Consider the following 23,340-nt stretch of genomic DNA (forward strand, 5'->3'; position numbering starts at 1 on the left):
ACCTATACATACAAAGATGACACTGAAAGCATTTACAGGTCAAATAAATTGTTTGCTGAAAAGTAGACAGTGGTCCAGTTTGTCGGAAAGCTGAGCATTCTTATTTAAGACTCAAGTACTGACAGCTTTTCACTACTTTTCTAAGCTTAGCTTGAAGGTGTGCATTTCTCAGATTTGTAGGATTTGATTTTTCAGAGCTTAGCTCCCACAGTTAGAAACTGAATTTTCTAATGTGCTAAGGACTAAGAAACACAGTCCAGAGAGGCTTTTTTAAGACATGTTCTCAACTGTGCAATTTCCTTTAAAGCATGTCTGATAGTATCAGTCCCAAGTCATGGGAAAAATAGTCTACAGTTTTTTACATTTTTATGTTAGTAAAATCATTTGGGACCTATTTGTGATGTCCTTGTTCATATGGAGCTGGACTTTATGTCATGATGAGTCCCTCTGAAATTAGCAGTCTATACTAGAGTACTATTTACTATGATCAGGGATATCAGCTTAACCCAGGGAACTCCTTCAGGTAACTAAGCTTTCAAAAATTAATAGAGATAATCAATACAGAACGTTCATTTTCTTTTCAGATACCTCCACTTTCTGAAGATTCTTTTGTTGTGTGCCCACTGCTATCTGTTCTACTTTGTGCTTCACTTTCTTCCTATTGATGCTCTTAATACCACCCAACAGACTTCTAGGCTGCCGCTGTTCTTTTAATCCAAACTCCAGCTACAAGCAGCTGTTCTGTAGGCAGACTTTTTTTTATTAACTTCGTTAGGAACTATGCCGTATCATATTACTGTCTTCTGTTCCTGGCCCGCGCAGCTGTAGTCATTGCTGTCCACAGAAGTCTTTACAGAAAGCTGTAACTTCTCTCTTTTCCAGTGGATTTTTTTGCATGTGTGTCCTTTGCTGCCCTTAGGTTATCTTTGCATTGTGAATAAGATTTTTTCTACTGACTATTTCTGTTGGTTTAAACCAGTTCCACTGGCCCAGTTCAACTTGATCTGAGTCTTTGCACAGTCCTGGTGCTTTTTCTACCAGAATTTCCTTTCATTTAGGTTCTCAAATAAAAACTTAATCTCAGAGCAGTCCACCAGCGCTGTAAGGCTGATTAGCATTGCAACCAGATGAGCGTAGGGAACTGGGGCCAAGCTCTGTGAAAGTAACTTCTATTTAGGTGCTTAGCTTCCTGTCAACTAGTGGGAGTTCAGGCACGTAAATAGGTTTTAGGAGCTTAAAATCCCATGCGGATCTGGCTTCAGGCACTTTTTGTTGGAGTTTGGCCATCCTGTGAACAATGGTGGATGAACTTGAAAATACCTCATTCCTCCTCCAGTCCAGAAACTGAATTCACCAGCATTTCACAGACAGCCTCTCTGCCAGCTCCCTGGCTGGCTTTCAGAAGCTGAATTAAAAGCTATTAAATGGAAAATGTTAGAGTGCATTGCACCAAAAATTTCAGACTTTGAAAAACTCCCTACTGCCGGAGCTAGCTGAATTATAGCAAATGCAACATAATTGAATAGGGAAAGACTGTCAGATATATGATGATGAGACTTAGGGGGTCCTACCTGTGATGCCTGGGAAATTAACTATGGGATTAGCACTAGAATTTCACCTAGCTAATCAGGCACAGTCCTAGACAGTTAGTGTCCTACACCGCCACAATCACAGCCTTTTCATGCCTTTTCTTTACGTACACCTTTCTGGAAGCCAGGAATAATAATAAAGTTCCTGTTAGGCACATGTCAAAGCAGCAGTGTATAAGAGCAGACACATGTCTTTGTTACAGTTCCAATTTAATCTGAAAGAATAATTCACGAAGATGCAATTTTTGGCTTTAATTGCTTTTAGTGTGAATGGTGATCACTTCATCGTCGTCGAGTCATGTTTAGAAAATTTAAACAAGCTGCATGATTACTCTAGGAAGCATGGAATGGTTTGTTCAAATCAGTACCATCTGTGGACAGAAAAAGTTGGGGGAATTTTAGTAATTCTTAAGGAATGGAAATCTGATTCTCCATGCTAGAGTAATTGTAATCCTCTTTGTATCTGTAACCCAATAGCATAGTGTCTAGAAATTGTCTCATTGAACACAATCATCAAATGCAAGGGACACTGTGCCACTGGGTGTCACTGCTCCTCACTCTGGCCCTCGGAGCAAACCTCTGATTTGCTCTGGATTCAGATCATATCATTTAATTTGTTCTAAGGAGGGATACCATTTTTATTTCATTTCTTTATGTAAGAAATGGCGTGAAATGAACTAGATTTTAAACTGACTAATGTTTAAGGCTCTGATTCCATTTTAAAGATGTCTAGGCCCTGGCGGAGAAAATTTTCCTATGACTTCTGCCAACTGACCCTTTCTTTCATAGGCTAGAAATATTATGCATATATGGGTCTTAGTAAACTGGAAAACTGACAACGTAAAATAGAAATAAAAGTTTTTGTATGAAAGAAGAAGAAGTACTTGTCTAGTCTGTCTGTTATCTTGACACCTGCAAGCTTCTATTTCAAAATGGTGGTTTTGATGTAGTATCACTTGCCGGGATAATCACAGAGACTGTCTTCAGCCTTGTGAGAGTAATTTGTATGGGCTCCATCTGTAGTCAGTGAGAAAAAGGACGCTTTTCTAGGGGACAGACGTAAAGAGACACATCATTTTCCCGCACCCCATTCTTTCCCTGCTCTCGGGGGTTTGTCTCTTTCTACCAAATACAAGGAGAGCTCATGGAGGCTGGCTTCATTAGACTTTTGTTGGTCTGAGTGAGAGCCCACAAATCTGAGCCACTATTATCTTCCCTGATATAATTTCTAGCTTTGTGAAATTGCCAAGCATCTTTTCCATCTTTATTGCCGCATTTCTAGCTCTCAATTCTTTTTGATGGCATCATCCATCTTTAAGCTGAGGGACCAGTGTATTCTCCTTGAGAAGGAAAGCCCACCGTGGTGGCTAGAACATGGGCAATTGCTCTTTCTGCCTGTGACTAGCCTCTTTAACCTACCTTGTTTTCGGTGCTGAGATTGCAGTTGTGCCAGCCATGGCTCAACCACGTGCACGTTTGAGCAAGTGAAGGTACATATTTCCACCTTCTTCTTGGCACCCATCAAGCAACCTGTTACTATCTATCTATCTGCTTTATTCCAAGCCACTGTTTCAGTATTTAGTCCAGTCTTTCCTTTAAATGGCAGTATAGTCCAATAGTCAGTTTTCAGCAGATGAAAGTTAGTAATGGTAGACTAAGAGGCATCAGAGCCAGTTGTTTCCATCGCCATGTTACATACTTTCACACTTTTATTCCTGCCAATAACTGGCCAATGCTAGCTGTTCTTATCACAGCAAAAGTTCCCAAGTTGTGTGCCTGGGAAGGTGAGGTCATATTCCTTAAGAAAAAAAGAGTCATCTCCTGTAAGTGAGGAGGATTGAATTTTTTTAAATTCCTTTAATTTTGATCTGTTATGATGTCTTTGGAATTGACTCTTAATTTTTAAATTTCTGAAATATAAAATATTGGGTCTTAAAAACACTTTAATTCAAGTTCAGAGTGAGACTGGGTGACTTTTATTTCACTTAAATAGCTTTATCCATTCTATCCCACATTTTATTATCATCATCATCATTGAGCATGTAAGATTAATATTCTTTGCAGTATCTTAACAGATATTAATAGCTTCTATTACAATAGAGTATTTTTTAAAGAAAAATAGAGATTTTTTTATAGTAACCATTGAACATTTCTCTACCTTTATTTTCCTTTAACTAATGGTCAAACTAAGCCCTTTCCTGTAATTTACTCAAGTAGAAAGTATAGTTTATAGAGCTTATATGAAAATATTGCAGTGTTTATTTTTTTGAAAATAGACAAACTGAGTATTGCATCTCCAAAACTGTGATCAAGCAAGAAGGTTATTGCCTGTTTTGTTTTTATTTACTTCTTCCTGTATTTCTCTTAATGCTAATAACAACAGAGCAAAACAACTTTAATTTTGATAGTATGGAGTACGACACTGAAAGTTGGCTCTAGCAAAGACATTTTTCTTAGACAGTTTGCTCTTGTTCTGTGTCTACTTAATGGGTAGCAGGGTGGGAGCATTTGGGACTATTGCATGCTGTGATATTGTGTATGCGTGAGTGAGAGCGGAGTGGAAGGACAGGAGAAGTGCCCACGCACGGTTCCTGTGGCTGACCCCTTTCCTGCAGGCTCCACCTGCTTTGGGGTCATTTGAAGGGATTTGAATTTCTCAGCCTTTTTATCGTCACAGCTTGGTTTCACTCAGAATTTACATTTCTTGTTAAATATTCATATTTAGTGGAGAGGCTTCAGCTCATTATATTGTGATGATTTTTATAAACAAATTGTTGCAGTTGAAAGCAGAGATCAGATATTCCCACGAGGCTGAAAAAAAACCAGAGGGCTTTCTCTTTCTTCCCCAGTAACGTTGGTTTGGGATCCTTTTATTCTTTATGTAAGCCTTGGGGCCTCTTCAGTTTCAGTTTGAGGATGTATCATGTGTTTTTCTTTTACCAGCGGTACTTCTTCCCCCAAAGACTCTAAAGCACTCTTTAAAGCTAAGTGCACAAAATGATTTCTGACCTGATTTCTCTGCACAGTTTTTGCCACAGAGAGTATTAGTATTATCTTACAGAGTCTTAGAGATAATATTAGCTTACTGTATGACTATGTGATATAGCACAAAACCATATGTTGCATCCAGTCTGCAAGAGCTGGGAGTATACTGTTGGCTTAATATAGATATGGATAAATGTGTTTGCATGTGTGTGTGTATGTATGTACATCCACGCACTACTTCTGTCTCCAGGCACATGAATATAACCTGTGTATACCCACGTATATGTATGTATATAAATACATGGCAGCAAAGTTTATGAAAAGTTTCTTTTTTTTGCTTTGTATTGCCATACTATTTAGCTCTTCCTGTTGGCATTCTTTTAATTTGTTGTTTAATGAACAGCTTGTAAAGCACCTATATAAAGATAGACAAACACATTGAATGTATTGGTACTTTCCATTCAGAAGGTGAAACAGGACACTTATGCAACCTTGAGGTGTTGCTTGAGGATTTCATATGTTACCAAGAGAGAAGGAGACAAATGAGTATTTCTAAGTGAGAGGTGAGGAATCCCAGTTAGCAACAGCAGTAAAAGATGCTATGGGTAGGCCAAAAATAACTTTGCTGATACTCCCTCCCCCAGTTGAGACATAGCCCCAAATGTGGCAACAGCAATGTCACACCTCTCAAAGCTGGCCCTGCATGCCACAGCTAAAAGTATTTTTCTTTATTTCAAAAACTATAGTACATGTACACCACCTATATATGTATGGTGTGATTTACACCAATGGAATTACTCCCTGTTAACCATAAGAAATTGAATCTTGGTCTTTAGACATGCTTATTAAAATACTTTTTCAACACTGGATAAAAGGGTTATAGTCGCAATCACTTTTCATTCAAATGAAGATATCTTACAAGTGTTTTAATTTGTAGTTCCTAGTGCTCCCAGGGATATTGTTTTTTCCAATGTGCAATCAACAAGTGTGACCTTGAATTGGAGATCACCGAAATCTATCCTTGGCTACTTTCAAAACTACAAGATTACCACACAGCTACAGTCCATCCACTGCAGTGACTGGGAAACTAAGGAATGTATTGAATATGAGATACATCAATATTTATATGAAAATGTGATGGATGACTGGATAGAAGAGACAGTGTATGGACTGAAAAAATACAGATGGTACAGATTTGCAGTTGCTGCCAGTACCAATGTTGGTTACGGCAATTCTTCACCTTGGATCTCTACGCAAACACTTCCTGGCTGTAAGTAAGAATGTTTTCTGTAACAATGTGATGTTTGCCTAAATAAGCAAGAACACCTGGTAGAAGTTATTTCTTCATAGACCTATAATATTAATGAAGTCAATAAGGATTTATTGCAACTCTTCATGTGTGAAATATCATTATATAAATCATGTGGTTGGTATGCATACTTGACACTACTTCAGATTTTAATGCCTTTTGGATGCTCTAGTATGTTTCCTGCTTACCCAACAGCAATTTCATTCCTCAGCTCTACTCTGCATCTAGAATTGGTAAGTCTGAATTTTGGCTACTTTGGGTTGATACACCATTTTCAATCCATCTCCACATGTGGGATGTGTCAATGAAAAGCAGTCCTTTTTTTAATTCTTTGACTAAAAGTCTGTTCCCTAGTGTCATAACACTTTCTGAAATTCTGCGGTACATTCCTGGTAATAGAATTTAAGCAATTGTTTCAGAGGGATTCAGATTTCTTTCCAATAATATATCCAGCTAAAGAGATTACAAATCAGAGTAGGCATACAGCACTGTCATGACACATATTGGGACTGTCATGCCTCAGCTGAGGATTTCGGTTTCCAAGTAAGAGAAGAGTTAGTTATCACAGATAAGTCATCACTAGATATTTGAGAGAAGGGGACATGAAGCATAAATTATTTAGGAAGTTGCCATGTTGACATATGACCTTCCCTCCCAGTCCATAGCCAGCCTAGTTCAGAGCACATCTGAGATCCAGCCTCTGACCCATGTAGAACAACTGAGAACCACCATGAGTGACCTGACTAAATCACAGCTCCTTCACTCCTTTCCCCTTCCAAAGTAATCATAATAGGGATACCAAGGATGTAAACAGCTGTGTACTAAGGACTATTCAATAGTCGACATACTTACTTTGTTCCATTCATGTTTGTACAGTCATGTGATATGAGTCCAGGAGGCTTTTATATAATGATCCTCATAGTATCTATGCACTCTCTGTACAGTAATACAGCCATCTGTTCTCAAATACCTCATAATCTTTCTACTAGGTAAGGAAATAGTGTCGTCTTCATTTGCAGATGAGAAATTGTCTAAGCCCCAAAGGGCAAAGAGAATTGGACACCACGATAGTGAACATCAGAGAATAGACCATTTTTCACATAAAGCATAGAAGCAGCCCTTCGGACTGAGAGGTAATAGAATCAGCTGCAGAGTCATTCTCACATGCACTTACTTCTTTGCCCAGTGGTTCGTATGGGGATACTATGCCTAGAAATTAATGCAATGTTTTAAATGAAAGTGGAAAAAAAAAATCATCAAAAAAGCATATAACCTCAGGTGGAGCAGAAAATAGCTAACAGAATTTGTGCAACTCTTGAGACAACAGCTCTGGGGAGGTTTCTTACTATTACATGGATAGATCTCAGCTGCTGACATATGCAAATACTTATCGTCCAAAAATTGTTGCTAAGTTTAGGGAAGTTAGGGATTTAAACTGGACAGAGAGGCAGATAAACAAAACACATATAATCACATGAAGGTAGGATCCTCTTTACGATGCCCTCTCTGGAGAGTGATAATTTAGTTTAGGAGAGAACTAGTTTCCTCTCAGTCCCACTGAGGGGATGGTAGTTAAAAGTATAAAAATCTCATTGGATCGCACAAGCCCTTTCCGTGCTAATACAGCGTTGTTCTCAGCAGTAGGTCCTCTGCGTGCTCTATTAGCTAGTTTAACAAATGATGGTGGGGTAAAAAAGTTAAAAAAGTTTCACCAGTTCTTCCAGCCCGAGTGTCTGGGGCTGCTGGGCCGTGTCGGTGGTGAGGGAAGTGGGCAGTGACAAATTTTCTGTGAGCTAAATCAGTGACACATCAAGAGATGAGCTGCCTATAAAATACACTGCTGTGACTCAAAGAAGCATGGGCACTATTCCAGATATCATGGCTGGGCACCGGTCTTTTTCCTGGGGTAATGGCAATCAGCTGAGGAGGAAGAAAAGAGGAACGCGACATGTCACAGCTGGGTAGCCAGCTGGCAGCTCCAGCACGCTTCAGCAGCGCTGGGAGCATCCCTGAGCAGCGGCTGAGCTTTAGCAAGGGCAGGTCTCTAGCTACCTGACCTCATACTTTCCAAAGACTAGTCTTTAGAAATATTGTCAGACAGACTGAAGAACCTTAGTTCCTCTCTTTCTTTTGCAAAGGGTCCTGCCTGTTGCAGGGAAGAGGAATTCAGGATGCACAAATACCTGACCCAGCACTCTGGGCAGCCTCGCGGAGTGTATCCAGAGAACAGGTGTTGATCCCCCTCTCCTTTCCCTCGTGGACTGGGCCAAGCATCCTCTGGATTAGCCTGCTGGTACACAGCCAATATACAGGGTCTGTTAGGGCTTAAGGGTGCTTAGCTGCTATGTCAAATAGCCCGAGTACTTAGCCCATAAAATCAATGGGAGTTGTGTTTGCAGATTTGAGGGCAGAAATTAGCCCCTGTTTCTGATTTTCAAGAAAAGCCTCTGTAAGACATTGCTTCTGAGAAAAGCAAAGTTACCTTGGTTGTGAAATAATTGTCAAATGATTTCTCTTCAGAAATAATTGGGTTCTCAGAAATTTTTGTTTCTCTCAATCCTAAGGAAAATACTCTAGTTTTTATACATATATTCAGGAAGCTACTGCATTTAGGCTGAAAACTGTTAGACTCAGTTCCTAGAAAATAAAGAGATGAAACTTCAACAACAGTAAAAATTACATAACAGGAACACTAAATATTCTTTACAAATGCTGAGTATTTGACTGTTGTGCTAAAGCAGAAATACCTAACAATTCTGAATATCTAGTTACTAAGGCAAGGATCTTATTTATTTCAGTTGTTCATAATGAAAGTAAATTTAAGGCTACAGGAATTTCTTTTAAGATTCTTTAACTCATTTGCAAATTTCAAACAAAAAACGGCTGTACTCTGTACTGAAAGTGGTTATAGCATTACTCCATGGAAAATGTTACAGGTTTTTCAATACAGCCTGGTTCTCACATCACACAGATAAACTATTCAGCCTTCTGTCTTGCAGATTATTCTCACAGGAATTGTCCTACTGTCTCATAAAGTAGTTTGATGGCACTGTTATTGCTTAGCTGATGGATTACCCAAGAGCCAAATCTACTCTGCAAGATGAAATATTCTCAACATAACCTAGATTTACGTAGTTACCAGTACAGAAGATCACAGAGCTGTGTCACAGTAAGGGAAAGGGCAAGAAATGTTTTCCATAGCTGGGGAAACTTTGTTCCCTCACACCTGCACGTACCCCATATTTCCCTTTTACATTTATAAGGAGAAAAAGATGGGTCAAACTTGTGCTTTCGATGAGAAAAATCACTTTGGAGGGTCAGTGTTAGGTGGAAAATGAATGGCAGTGAGATCACTGACCTCACGTTGGATCTCGTGCAGTTACACAGTGCAAGGCTTTTTGGTGCACTGCCAAGTCTCCTAATGCCAGGATATACAGAGATACAGAGGAAAATCCCAGATGTTTGAATGTCCCATGAAGGCTAAGACATAGATGCATGGGGCAGAGGGTTGTGCTTCTCTTTTCAGCACCTTCTTTCCCAATCCCTGCTGAAAACCAGTTGCTTGGTATACTTAAAGAAATGTTTCTGTATGATGAAAAGCAATGAGATTACATCTTTTGTCGTATTCCCTTTCTTCTGGCAGATTTTTACCTGAGAGATCTTGGGGGTTTTTGTTCCTTTTATTCTCTCAGAACTAAACATTGGAAAGTAAATATGGCCTAATATAAGATACAAATATTTAAATATAGGTAAAAGTAACCTAGGTGATTATAAAATGAAGTAACTGAACCTCACACTTAATGTTTGTTTGGGAAAAAGAAAAAAGGGCTGGTCTTAACCAAACTGGCAAACATGAATTTCTGTCAGAAGACTGAAGTATTCAGTCTTATTTTTGAGGATTATGCTAAATGATGGGCTATCCAGACTTATCTTCAAGCTAACACACTTAACTGCTGCCTTAGCATCGGGACACAGATGGATGGGAAAGATGACCCTGACCTCCATAAGACCCACATTCCTGTGCAAGGATAGAAGCATGATAATCAGGAAATGATGGTTATTAGTTACAGAAAATGCATTATTGTGAAAACCAGGAGAAAAGTGCTTATGAGAGGAAGTGATTGGATTATGGGGGAATGAGAGAATAAGACTAGGTCATTTCTACTGAGTAAATTGCTGTGATTTATAAGAGAAGGGGTATAGTGATATCATGGCCTCGTATTGACTAGATTCATTTCACAAACAAACCTAAATCAGAATGTGGCAGTTACCCGCTGAAGCAAACACAGTTTTTAAAGAGATGTGTTTTGTAAGACACGAGACATGTTAGACACATTTTATTTTCTAGTTTTCTTTCTAATTATACAGGTTATTTCAGAAAATATTCCTAAATTTCAGTATCATTCAGTTAATGTCTGATATCGTGCTTTTGATGATGAAAATAAACCAGGTATTAACGCTTAGATGTATTTTAGATAAGTATCTTAAATAAGGCATACTCAGTTAGAATTTTCTTGCAAAGATCTAAAAATGTATCAAATAAACTGTATATGGAAATTATCCATATAAATAACTTCAAGTTGGATAATTTGTAGATTAGATTATACTTTAAAATTATTTCACACCAGCGTTGTCTATTGCGTAAACATAAATTGGCTTCTGAAAAAAAAACTATTGAGAGACTAAATGCTCCGTTAATGCTATTAAAAAGGAATGGAAAATTGTCTTTGGAAACTTTGTTTTTTCGGAAACCAAGACTGAAGAAGCTATATATATATACTGTTATACTGTTTTTCAGAAATTTCAGCTGACATTAAAGTTAATACCACTGCCATAGTTACAGAAAGCATTGTTGACGCTCAAAGACACTCTTTGAGCAACAAGTCTGACATGCATTACCTGCAAAATAAGCTTAATTTGCACTAATTCTAGTATTTAGGGAACATATATTTTGTTGTATCTGTTCTAGCACCCCACTCAATAGCCTTCTCTGAGCAGTCTCCTTTCAACTTCCCTCATGTACTTTCATAACTCATTGTTACGTATGTTCTTCATTCAGTTGTTCCATGCTATTCAGTTTTTTGGGGGACTGCTTCCAATGGCTGCATTTGATTCTGCCTACAAAGTCTACTATATTCCTGCTAATCCCAGCACAGCAAACTACCTTCTCTGTCCAATACCCTAAACTCTTCATAGCACTTTATCAACTCCCAAATCTTCCTGTTTTATTCTGCAACCATCATGCAAAATTTTCACCTTCAAAGTGCAAAATTCTATTATTTTTCCTCACTAATACCTCCTTCCATGTTATTTTTCCTTTTCCTAACCTGTTTTCTACCTGAAAAACTAAGTAGCCTTGTACACACTCCAATTTTCCTCATTAACCCCTCTTACCTAATGATTGATGGTGAAAAAATGCATAATCATTAATCATGTTTGAGAAAAGAGACTGCATCTTCTGATTAGGCTAGATATGATCACTTTTATTGTTTTTTGTAACAGACTGTTCACTGATACGCATTAATCATAGTTGTATTTTTTTGTGGTAGATTAAAAAAAGGCACTATGAAGCCAAATTCTGGAAATGTGAAACAAATCTGTTGTTGCTTCTATAACAGGCTGTTTACTGGTATGTATCACAGTTGCCTGTTGTAGTAGACAAAAAACAAACGCACTATGCAGCCAAGTTCTGGCCTTACCTACAAATCTGTTGTCACTACTATTCCAAATTTTATTTTCTTTAAATTTACCATGGTCATTATGAAAAAGTAATGCCACTTACTAAGAACTGCTGTGTTGTTATTATGTTTTCATGATTTTTTTTATTCATTAATAAGAAATAACTAGGTTAATTCACCTTGACAAAAGGAAGTTTTAGGAAAATTCCATTTCTTAATACGAACGTTCTGGCCCGCTTACAATTCCTATCACTTTTTCCTGTGTGTTTTCCAGAGTTTCTCAACATGTTAATAGTAAGTTGAAATGAAACTAGAAAATATTTATTTTCTGTATAAAATTCTTTGTACTAGTACTTTCCAACACTGCTGGAAATTTTTTCTAGCCTGCAGAAGACCTACATTTTCACAATTTCTTGTTCTTTCAATGATTCATTTAGCATAAATTAATATATTACGCTTGCCTATTTGTCTAAAAAGTTGTATATATATTTTGCTTGTGTCATGTAGAGTACATACAAAATAACTTGTAATTAAAAAACTCTATAATTTCAATTTAAGATGAAGTTGTAGGCAGTTCATACTCTAGAAAATTTGTAGTAATTGCAATGAAAGATGTGTTTCTAAATCCCACTGTATGCTTTATAAATAAGAAAGAAAAAATGTTATAATTATTTAAGCAGTGTATAATGGTACATGTATGAAAAAGTTTGGGCTTTTTTTTTAAGTTAAAATAATCTCTACTCGCTACTAAAATTACTGGGTTATTTGTTGTGAACTTCTTTGGTCATGATTCACATGCATATTTTTTTCTACAGCTCCAGATGGTCCTCCAGAAAATGTGACTGTTTTAGCTACATCTTCTCACAGTATTAATATCAGCTGGAGTGAACCCATCATCATTACTGGACCAACATGCTACCTCATAGACATTACCTCAGTAAGGCAACTCTGGTTTATTGTCGGTAGTAACACAGAAGTTTGGTGATATAAATACCACAGCAGAAGTTCTTAAAGAAATTACAGGGCAGTATAAACTGGATTGAAAAACAATATGACTGTGTCTATTTCCACATAAACTCCACATAAGAATTAATTGTACATTTACAAATTTCTTAATGGGACGTAAATTAATTACTTGCTACTAAAAAATGTGTGCTAATAAGAGGTCTTGGAGAAAAAGAAGTGTAGGTATAAATGCATACAGAAAAACAGTAGCTGAGCTTCACAGGGGGGTACTTCTTTCTAACAATAATGATGCTGTTTACCAGTAAAAATAATAATGACTTTTTTTTTCTTCAAAGGAAGGAAAAGTTCATTGTCATGATTTTATAAACCACAGAGTGGAGAGCCTCGCAAAAGGAAGTGACTTGTACAAAGCTACAGGGCATATCAGAGGGCAAACTTTAAAGTCAAACTAGATTTCCCACTTTCCACTTGTGCTCTGTCCATCAGATTAGCTGTATTTTGGTAGCACAGCAATAATACTTCTTTCTTCTTGATCTTTATAAGCAAAAAAAGGCTGACATGAGAGAAAAGCTCTAGTGGCCTTTCTCTTCTTTATCCTCTACTACCCTTATAATACTCCTTAAAACAACCATTAATAAACCTCATTTCCTGCCCGGTGGCAAGATATGAAACTTTCTAAGTTCGAGCACATGAGAAGTTTTAAGTAGGATATAGGTTCCCTGTTCTTCCGGAAATTATACAAACAGGACTGCCAGTGAAAATGGGAAGCCGTTTACCAGACTTCCTATATATTGTAAATTCCTGTATTTATATGTGTAAATTCCTTTATTTACAGGAATACTTGCTGTTTGCAGCTTCAAAAATCCTGAATCAATCTGTTAGATAATATGAAAAAAAATTACAGACTACTTCAAACTATCTGAAGACTTTAAATAGAAAGTTCTTTCAATTTTCTGAGACGCGAGTCAGGCTATTGATATGTGTATATCTTCAATGTTTCGGAATCGGTCATAAGAATTACAGATATGCTAAAATATTAATGCTGAGATTTTTGTGCAATCAAAATTTCTAAGGAGATTAGTAAAAAAAGGCCAATTATTTTTAAGCTCCTCAGTAAAGTTACAAGACAGAGTAATGTGTAGTCCTGCCATTTTCTCTTCCTCTAACTTCATTGTACAATATGTAGAGTGCAATCTGTTCAGTTCTGAATACACTTACCACAGAAGTAGTATGACAGGATGGAGGACATAGAATAATAAGGGGAATGCTAACAGGGAAGGAATGGTTCCTGGGCCTGTTGGGTAGGTCACTAGAAACTACATAAGAATTTTTATTTCTCCTTTATTGAAGATAGAGAAGCCTTTTTCCTCGTGAAAAGTTCCTGTCACTTTTGACTAAACTGCATTATTGTGCATCAACAGAAAAAATTATTTTCATGCTTTTGATAAAACTTCCAAATTTAATTTTCAGAGCTTGATTTTTTGTGTGTAATATTTAATTAATATTTAAACAATTTCTTCTCTGTCTGATAATTCCTAAATTGTAAACAGGGTGTCATCTCATTCTACACTATGAAAATGTTATAAATACCTTATCAATATAAGCTATAGTAAAATTCCTAAAGTTAGCTGAACTACGGAATGTTTCATACGAGCCTGCCAGCATTTGGAAGGAACTTAAAAACCTGTTTTAAATGTTCCATTTGGAGGGCTTTGGTTTTGTTTTTACAAAGTGGGGTTTTTTTCAAATGTATTTCAGATATCTAGCTTTATGGTTAGGGATTCCTTGTAATCAGTGGTGTCTGTCTAATGATCAGTAACTGGAAGTGTCAGTTCTGTAGATAATCATCTTTGTAGACAAATCTATTCCTTCTTAGAGGCCAATAAAGCTGTCACAACCTTTTTCAGTGAAAATTTGAGTATATATTTTATTGTCCCAGTGGGAAAATTTTTATGAAGACTCCAAATTCCACAAACTGGCTGTATGTATAACTTCACTCATTTTAGTTCTCAACTGAGTATCTTTAAGAATTTATAAAAGTAGGCTCACAGAACAGAATAATTTCAGATTTCTACTCTATGTTGTCTTTGTTCTTAAAAGGTAGTCATTAGTATTCATTAGTGACTGTATTAGGGTTCTGTTTAAATTGCTAGGATGTTCCTTGCAGTTTTATAGATCAGAAAACCTAAAAAGTACTCCCTCATTATTATTTCTCCAAGTCATATTTTAGTTTGTCTTGTTGCCTACTATAATTAGAAGTAGTCCTGAATAAAACATTACTGAAAATGAATAAGGAAGATGGAAATGAACCATTAAACTTCAGAAAGAATAGAAATAATTTTAATCATACAGTATTTTAGCTCTTGTGTAAATATTTATATGCCAGATTTTTGATAGTCAGATAGGAAAAAGTGTTTCAGCTCTTGATGGCTATCCCAGGAAATGAATGTCTGTTTAGTGCATCAGAAAGTTTAGTTCAGGTTAATTCTCAGTGGGAATAGATGCATATCTGTCAAATAAAAGGTATGCTTGAAATATTCTAATGTTTTAGCAGCTGCATTTAATACAGATTTCATCCAGTGGGAAAACTACTGTACAGCTACCTAATCCTCTTTTCAAATTACACACTGAAGAAACAATAATGAAAACATCATTAACTGAAGTAGTGGGAATAGACATAAAGAGGATTTTCTAAATGGTACTTGATCAAACACTAGAAAAGCTCCCAATTTTTTCCTTTTTCTCCTTTTTTAATCTAACTTTAGAAGTGATTAATTGGATATAAAGCCCAGTTCTGTAGATCTTTCTAGAGAACTACAGATTATTTGAGATGTAGGGATGATAGGGATCCCAAGGTGTAATCTAGTCCATATCCTGCTCTAACACAGAAACAAGTGTACCTAAAATCTTCTTCACAAACGATTCATTATCCTGTTCTTAAAAATGGCCAGCGCTGAAAATTGCTCAGCAACCCTTGATAGATTGTTCTAGTTTAAACTAAACTTACAGTCATAGTTTTAGTTACATATTTATCATTGCATTTTTTACAGTTTTTAATTCTAGTCTTTTTCTGGTACAAATAAAATTTATGTTTTCATGAACACTAGAAACAATGGATTATCTTCAATTTAGTAATGTCCTTTTTTATATTTTGAAGTTATTATTATGTCTTCCACCATCGTCCCTTTTCCAGATCGAACCCCAGTTATTTCTGCTTTCCAGCTTTTCTAGTGAGAGAATTACTCCCTCCCCACTGTCTTATAAGTAGTGCTTCTATTAATGTATCCCAAGAGGAGCTGCACTTTCTGCAGTGTCATCAAGATTATATATTGCTGCTCAATTTTCTTCTTGTATTCCAAACAATTTACTCCTATATAGCCGCTCATCTTCTGGAACTCTGCCTAGTTTGATTCCCGTTTCAGGTCACTACAGCTCCCCTGGCCCAGGGTCTACCAATCAGTTCATGTTTGCTTGGTGGAAGACAGCACCAAGCAAACAGCCCATTTTCTTAATCCCATGTTACATGATGTGCTAAAGAGGCAACACATGGGTGAGATAAGAGCATATTCCCCTGTGCAGCTTTCTAGTCTTGGTAGCTAGAGACTTCTTGTGAACCCTTTTATGTAAATAGTTAAGAAAAGTGGAAAGGTGAAAGTTAAATAAGGTGTTCAAATAATAATGTCCTGCTTTTGGCTGTTTCAAGTCTTGTAATAATTTATTATTATTATTATTATTTTACAGGTAGATAATGACAATTACAAAGCTCAGTTTCTGAAGACAAATGATGAGGGTAAAGTCTTAGAAATTTGTGATTTAAAAGCATTTACAAGGTATTCTGTTGTAATCATTGCCTTTACGGGCGATGTTAATGCTGCACTCATTGAAGGCAAGGCTAGTTCTCCAGTAATTGTCTCCACTTTTGAAGCAGGTTTGTATTTTTCTCTACTTTATATAGATCAAACTTTGCATTTTTTCTTTCATCTAACAAATAAATGAGAATTTTGAACACATGGTGCACACAATGCAAATTTGTTCTCAAAATATTTTTTCTTTAATATTTAAAAACATGGCAGGCAACAAAAAAAAAGTGATGGTGATAAATATTAGGATTTACCTTTAGTAATGAAGAGATCTTAACTTGCTTCATGAAAAATCTGGATGTGTGAAACACAGACATCTAGATTACTTCCGTAGTCAATAAAGAGAAGTCCTATCTATATTAGCATCTAAGTTATCTGTCTTAGGAAGGGACGACTCTCCCTTATGGAGGTGCCTGTTTCCCTTAAGGGACTATTGAAAACTCTATACAACATCCTTGGTCTTGATGCAAATTTAAACATAAAAAATAAGTGAAGTGAATCCCACCATTTACAAATAGTATCTGTACTGAGTTGAGGACAAAATCTGGGTATTCTGAGTGGAAGGAGGTTGCTAGTGAAGGCCCACAGGGATCTGTGCTTGAGTCAGCTCCACAGATTCAAAACAATCTGGAGAATGAGGTATATACTAAGGTGAAAAAATTTGCTGATGCTATTAAGTTACCCGGATAAATAAAGCTGAGAGGCGAGAGTAAGGGACTGTATGAGGACCTCATGACACCGAGAGGCTATGTTACAGAAAAGTAGATAGCATTTGCTTAGGAAAATATAAACAGATGTATATGAGGAAGATATAGTCCTAGATTTACATACGTAGTTCCTGGTTATGCTCTACTATCTTTGCTTGTTTGAATTGTTCACTACGCATATTTAAACAAACAAACAACAAAAAAATATTTTCTGAAAAGATACTGACATTTTGTCTCATTCAAACTAATTATCAATTGTGTGTAAACTACAATTGCTTTACCTCTAGTGAGGTTAACTGCCAGTCAGCTGTTTTAGCTATATACTCAATACTCAGGTTGATTTCAGGTTTAGACACACTACACAGTGATTGTATTTATCATTTATCTTTCTTTTGATGTATGAAAATCCAATGTCCCTAATGATATGATATCATAGAGTATAAGTGTGTATATATCCTTCTAATGCCTTTAATACATTAAATTCTAATGTTTTCATGACCTGTTTATATCCCTGGAGGCTGATATAGTCTTTTATTGTGGAAAAATGAATGAAGATTAAATTAGGTGGTAGCTGGATCTAGCCTGTGAGCTATCTTTTTTGGTAGCCCTTTCTCTTACGTAAAAATTTGATACATTAGAAGGTGCAGTAACCCTAGAGAAGAAAGTTATTTTTTTCCACCTCATCTTGTCTCATCTGCTTTGTACAGTCTAGCATATGGCTGACTTAGGCCCAATTTACACAGACTTACTCCAGAGAAGCCTGGGTAAGCATTTGTTGGCTGGTGTAAAAAAAACCAGAAGGTATGACAACTGCATCTAAATCCTTGGCTGAGGAAATGTGTTTACCTTCAGTTGCTTGATTTCACTATTTAGAGGTCACGCTACACACTTGCCTGCACAGGTAGAGCAATAAATATTTAGCTGCCTGGAAAGAATGTTACAGCCTTTTCTTTTGGCTAGGGATATTGGGAAAATGATTTATACCTTCGCCGTTTTGAGAATAAGCTACTGGAATAAGCGTTTGGCAAAAAAACATCTTTGGGAAAAATGTGTGTTTTGTTTGTGTCTGTGCATCGGCTAGTTCAAAGTTTTCTCCTAAAGCGTTAGCTGTGATAAGCAGAGACTCTTAGGAGCATGGTGGCTTGTTTATATGTTGGGAGGGAGCGTGCTCTTGGCAGAGGGCTTTCAGAAAGGGATACTCAAGACTAACACTTGCTTCTTGCTTGTCAGCCCATGCAAGAATTTGTTTACACCGGATGTATTTCAAGGTATAATGATGCCCTCAGGCTTTCTGAGTAGAAGATTGGAAGAAACTTTTCTGAGTAGAAACTACTGAGGGTTATCTAATAATTATTTCTAATATTTGTAGCATTAAGTGCTATCTTTTAGTATTGCAGTAAATATTTAACTTTTTATTTTCTTTATAAATATTTATGTATGCAATAAGTATTTGAGATGTTTTTACTAAAAAAAGAAAATACCAATCAAATAATACTGATGTGCAAAAATATAGTTTGTAATTTTTCAGGTTTTACTCTAATAGCAATAGTAGTAAACTGGTTAAATGGATCACTGAAATATTTATTTCAGTGCCTGAAGACCCACCTAACAACATAACGTTTCAGAAGATACCAGACGAAGTAACGAAGTTCCAAGTAACATTTGTGCCGCCATCCGAACCAAATGGAAATATTCAAGTGTATCAAGCTATGGTGTACAATGAAGATGACCCTGCTGCCATCCAGATCCACAACCTTAGTGTCATTGATAAAACAGATCAGTCAGTCACTGCCATGATAGAAGGACTAAAAGGAGGACATACCTATAATGTCAGCGTAAGAACTGATACTTTTTCTTTGGATTTTTTCTTTGATGCGAGTGAGAGATTAGTCTGAACAGGGAACATAAACCTAAGGCTCAATATGAGATTTTCATGACAAGGATGTTAGCTGGGGTGTGAAGAGAGATATGTCTGAGGAATGAGGAGAGAAATGAAGAGGGTGGGGTGAGTGGGAGCAGGACACATCACTAGTGGTTAGCTTTATATTCTGGACCACAGAATATAAAGCAAAGCAGCCTGTAACACATCGTCACAGGTACAAGACTAAATCTCTCTTAGTTCCCCCACTTGCGTTGTTCATTTGGCTCAGATGAAAGGTCCAGTTCTGCAAGGGAAGCCTGCTAGAAGTATGTGCATGAAGTCCTTTCAAATAGTCAGAGACTAGAACATGAGAGGAGGTGACATAACTGTTTAAGTGAGCTTGTTTTCCTCCTTTTTCTAAGAGCTACATTACAAACGATAAAGTGTTACTGTACTTAGGATTGTAAAGAAATATGAAGTAAGTTCTATCAAAGTGTGAATGGCAAAAGGAGTGTTTCAGCATTCATTGTTGATTCAAATATATCCAGATTTGGCCAATTTGAAGCTATTACAAATGCTCATTAAAACAAGTGTTTGTTTTTTTAAGGTGTATGCAATTAATGGTGCTGGTGCAGGGCCAAAAATTCAATTGAAAATAACCATGGATATCAAAGGTATGTCTCATAAAGTGCCCTTTAGCTGAAATCTCTATAAATGCTGATGAAATCGCTGTTCTACCTGTGAGTACACAGCTGGGTGCCATTGTCTATTATTTAGAGGCTGCATAACGTAGGAACTGGAACACATAACTGATAGCCTTGAATTGCAGTGCTCAATTTTGCTGCATATCACTGATCATTTGCTATTCATATCTGAAGGACATTGTAAACCATGTGCAGACTCAGTGAAGTATCTTCAGCATTTTAGTTGCCATTAGTGAGCAGCTTAGAAGGATATCACAGAGGTATAGCTAAGTATACAGTATCGCAGTTGTGGAAATAAATACAATAATTGATTGAAACTCATTGAAAAACTAAGACTCGCTCTTTTTATTGTTTTCTCTTTTAATTGAAAACTGATATGCAGATGCATTTATCAGAATAAAGTTTTTAGAGTCTTAAGGAATTAAATAGAACATTAAGTTGTCCCTGAAAATACACTGAAGATATATCTTGCATACCAGAGTTATGTGCCTGAACAAAATATTTGTAGTGGAAACATTTTAAAACAAAACTCTGTGGTATATCTTTTTTGAAAAAACAGAGCCACCACGACCTAAAAAGAAACCAACACCAGTTTATGATTCCAATGGGGCGTTACTCGTCACAGCTACAACAATTACGATCAGAATGCCAATATGTTATTACAGTGATGATCATGGTCCTATCAAGAAGATACAAGTTCTTGTTGTGGAAGCTGGAGGTAGAATTTTCTAAGTTCTCTTGAAAATTGTTTTCAGGGTCTTTTACTGCTTTATTTTCAGGCTGTTCATCTTTTCTCTTTTATTTCTTTTCTTGGGTCTCAGTAATTTCACATTAGAAAACAGCTAACAAAGTCACTTTAGCTGTGGCAACAGTACTAACAGCAAAGTATCTTTCACAGTACCTGTGGGCTGGGTACTGGATTTTGGGAACACTTGCCAATGAAGAGCGATCCATGCTGTTTGAAGTCACCAATATTATTTTGGCCCTATTGTTATCATTACATTTTCTTTATTTACCATTTCCTTGAAGAATAATACCTTTGAACATTTTTGAAAAGTAAATAAATATGACACTTTTTTTCCCAAGATTTTTCTTCTGTTGCTATTAGTGTTGCCTGTGAAAGAGTGCAGTCATGTGCAGTTGATATTTCCATTTCATAATGGGGGCAGAGGGATTTATATAAATCCCTTCTGTAGACTGTGGGTTAGAATGTGTATTCCCTTGTATGGACTGATGAACATTTACTTATATGAGCTGTGCCATGATGCTCTTTTGAGTAATTGCCTGCCAATGTGAATGGGAGTTTCATGATAGGACATCATATAGTCAGGCTTACTTTACCTAAGAAGGACAAGTTCCAGGAATTTAATTCCTTTGTTTTGCTTGTTTTGAAAGTATAGAAGTAGAGCATTCACATTAAATGAATGCACATTATCTCTCACCTTCTTCTGAATTTTGCATTTTAGCACTAATCCTACAGACATTTACTTCATATCTACTGCAGTAGATATGCAAATACCGTGTTAAGCAACATTTTGAAGATTTTTCTCCTGATTTGCTGGGTATTGACCACCTATGGAAATCTAGTACTTTCATTTATGAAACAGTCTTTACTGTCTTCAGCGAAAACACTTTCTACTGTCTTTGCTAGCCACGCTCAGTTTCAAAGCCAAGTGGCTTGCACAAGTGATACCCTCTGCAGGCAGAGCTCATGTGCAAGACTGCCCCTGCAATTTTCTAGTTGTGATTCAGTTCACTTTGAGTTAGCAAAATATGCACAGTGTGGATAATAAGGAAATTTGGGTCCAAGTGCAAGTACAGTTCTAGACTTAGTTGTGTAAATGGCACCGATACCATGCTAAGCTCCTAAAAAAAAATAGTTTCCTATTTAACTTCTTTAATTACAGTGTGCTTAGAATGTAAATTGTTTCTGATTATTTCTTTTCTTGACAATAGCTCAGCATGATGGGAATGTTACTAAGTGGTATGATGCCTACTTCAACAGACCTAGGCCATATTTTACAAATGAAGGCTTTCCAAATCCACCATGTATAGAAGGAAAAGAAGATCTGAGTGGCAAAGAAGAGATATATGTCATAGGTGCTGATACTACATGTATGATACCAGGCAGTCAGGACAAAATATGTAATGGCCCACTGAAACCAAGAAAGCAATACCTGTAAGTACGTTTGTCTCTATGTTTATCCAAGAGAAAGATTTACATGAAATATACTTTTATACAAACATACAAAAAAAGTAGTTCAACTATAAAAAGGTGGGGATTGAAATGATCTTCATATGTCTTAATTTTAAATTTTTTGGCTCAAGCATAAATATGTGAGACAATAAATTTTTTTAAATGTTTCAGGTAACAAAATATGCTTACTGAGTTCCTAAATTAAATAAGCCCAAATTCAACATAAATAATTCATATAGTTTGATTGAGTCCTTGATGTCACTTTTGCAGGTGAATAATGTTTATCTTATACTAAAACTGAAAAATAGGTTTTAGTTTCTAAATGAAATACTATTTAAGGAAATTAACATAAACTTTTATTTCATTAGTTTTCTTGGGTTTATTTTACAGATTTAAGTTCAGAGCAACTAACGTTAAAGGACAGTTTACAGATTCTGACTATTCTGACCCTGTCAAAACTTTAGGTAAGGAGAGTGTAATTTATTAAAGTATTTCTCTATTTCAAAAGAATCTAGACAATTCCATGTTTATTTTTAGTAGACTGGTTTCCCTGAGGTAAATAATCTCTATTTTTGTTGGACCTAGCCTAACCAGAATGGTTGATGCCTGGTGAGGAAACACATCCATTCCCTTGTATGTCCTTTTGAAGATGTCAAGTGGTCTTACCTCAGCCTGGACTGTTAAATGAAAAAGCAGTTGACAAAGTTTGTTAGCAGAGATTCAGTTATAACAATGAAAATACCATTTTGCCAGGATAGCTCATCTTAACTGGTGAACTGCCAGAAGCTGTACTGTTTGTGCAGTTTCCTTCTCTGTTGGATGTAGGGCTATTCCACTGAGCCTAGTGTAGGAAACCTCTCAGCTGCAGATCGTTCCTTCTAGTGGCAGCTCGTCTGAGCACATGACCTTTTAGTCCTTCATGCTTTAGATATAGACAAAGCTCTTTATTAATTAATAAATGAATATTGTCTAATAGAACTCCTGTGGTTCTGATGTCACTGGCCAATAGGCCAGCTGTTGTGGGGTCTCAAATCCAGCATAAATTCCCCCATGGCAGAGTGGATCTATCCCCAAAATTGGGAATGAAGACTGTTGTAGCAGATCGCAACAAGATCTGTAAGTTCTTTTAATATATTGGTAAGCCAAAACTTACTTAGCTAAGCATTAGCCCTGACTTTCTGAAAAGGGATCCCAAGACAACTGGATGAGTACTCAGAAGAATTTTAGTGGGCACATAGTTTTCATTTGGCATTCATCTTCTGTGATATGAGCTCCCTTATTCATTTAATCCATGTTAGAAATTTGTTACATGATCTGATACTGAAGATCTTGAAATGCTAATTCACTACCTGAATATTCTGAAAGGATCTGGCACTATTTCTCTATAGCCCTGAATGTTTGGAAAGTGCAACACAAAAGTTGTCTTTATTATGTTCTGAGTTTAAATGTTCTAAGCCAATGAAGCAAATAGCTTGCCCAGTAAG

At 36.5% G+C, this 23,340-nt stretch overlaps 1 protein-coding gene across 1 annotated transcript in view; it reads left to right on the forward strand.

Moving 5' to 3' along the window:
- Nucleotides 1-23,340, forward strand: part of PTPRQ (protein tyrosine phosphatase receptor type Q) — a gene marked incomplete at both ends in the record, with an annotated part of 146,358 nt that overhangs the window by 87,500 nt on the left and 35,518 nt on the right. The window contains 8 exons of the mRNA XM_082008794.1: nucleotides 5,512-5,844; nucleotides 12,377-12,498; nucleotides 16,269-16,455; nucleotides 18,685-18,929; nucleotides 19,563-19,629; nucleotides 20,219-20,377; nucleotides 21,616-21,838; nucleotides 22,247-22,320. Of these exons, the coding sequence (XP_081864920.1) occupies nucleotides 5,512-5,844; nucleotides 12,377-12,498; nucleotides 16,269-16,455; nucleotides 18,685-18,929; nucleotides 19,563-19,629; nucleotides 20,219-20,377; nucleotides 21,616-21,838; nucleotides 22,247-22,320 (1,410 nt within the window). The remainder of the gene's footprint in view (nucleotides 1-5,511; nucleotides 5,845-12,376; nucleotides 12,499-16,268; nucleotides 16,456-18,684; nucleotides 18,930-19,562; nucleotides 19,630-20,218; nucleotides 20,378-21,615; nucleotides 21,839-22,246; nucleotides 22,321-23,340) is intronic.

Source organism: Phaethon aethereus (genome assembly GCF_964289735.1).
Source record: "Phaethon aethereus genome assembly, chromosome: 1".
In the NCBI taxonomy this organism is placed as follows: domain Eukaryota; kingdom Metazoa; phylum Chordata; class Aves; order Phaethontiformes; family Phaethontidae; genus Phaethon; species Phaethon aethereus.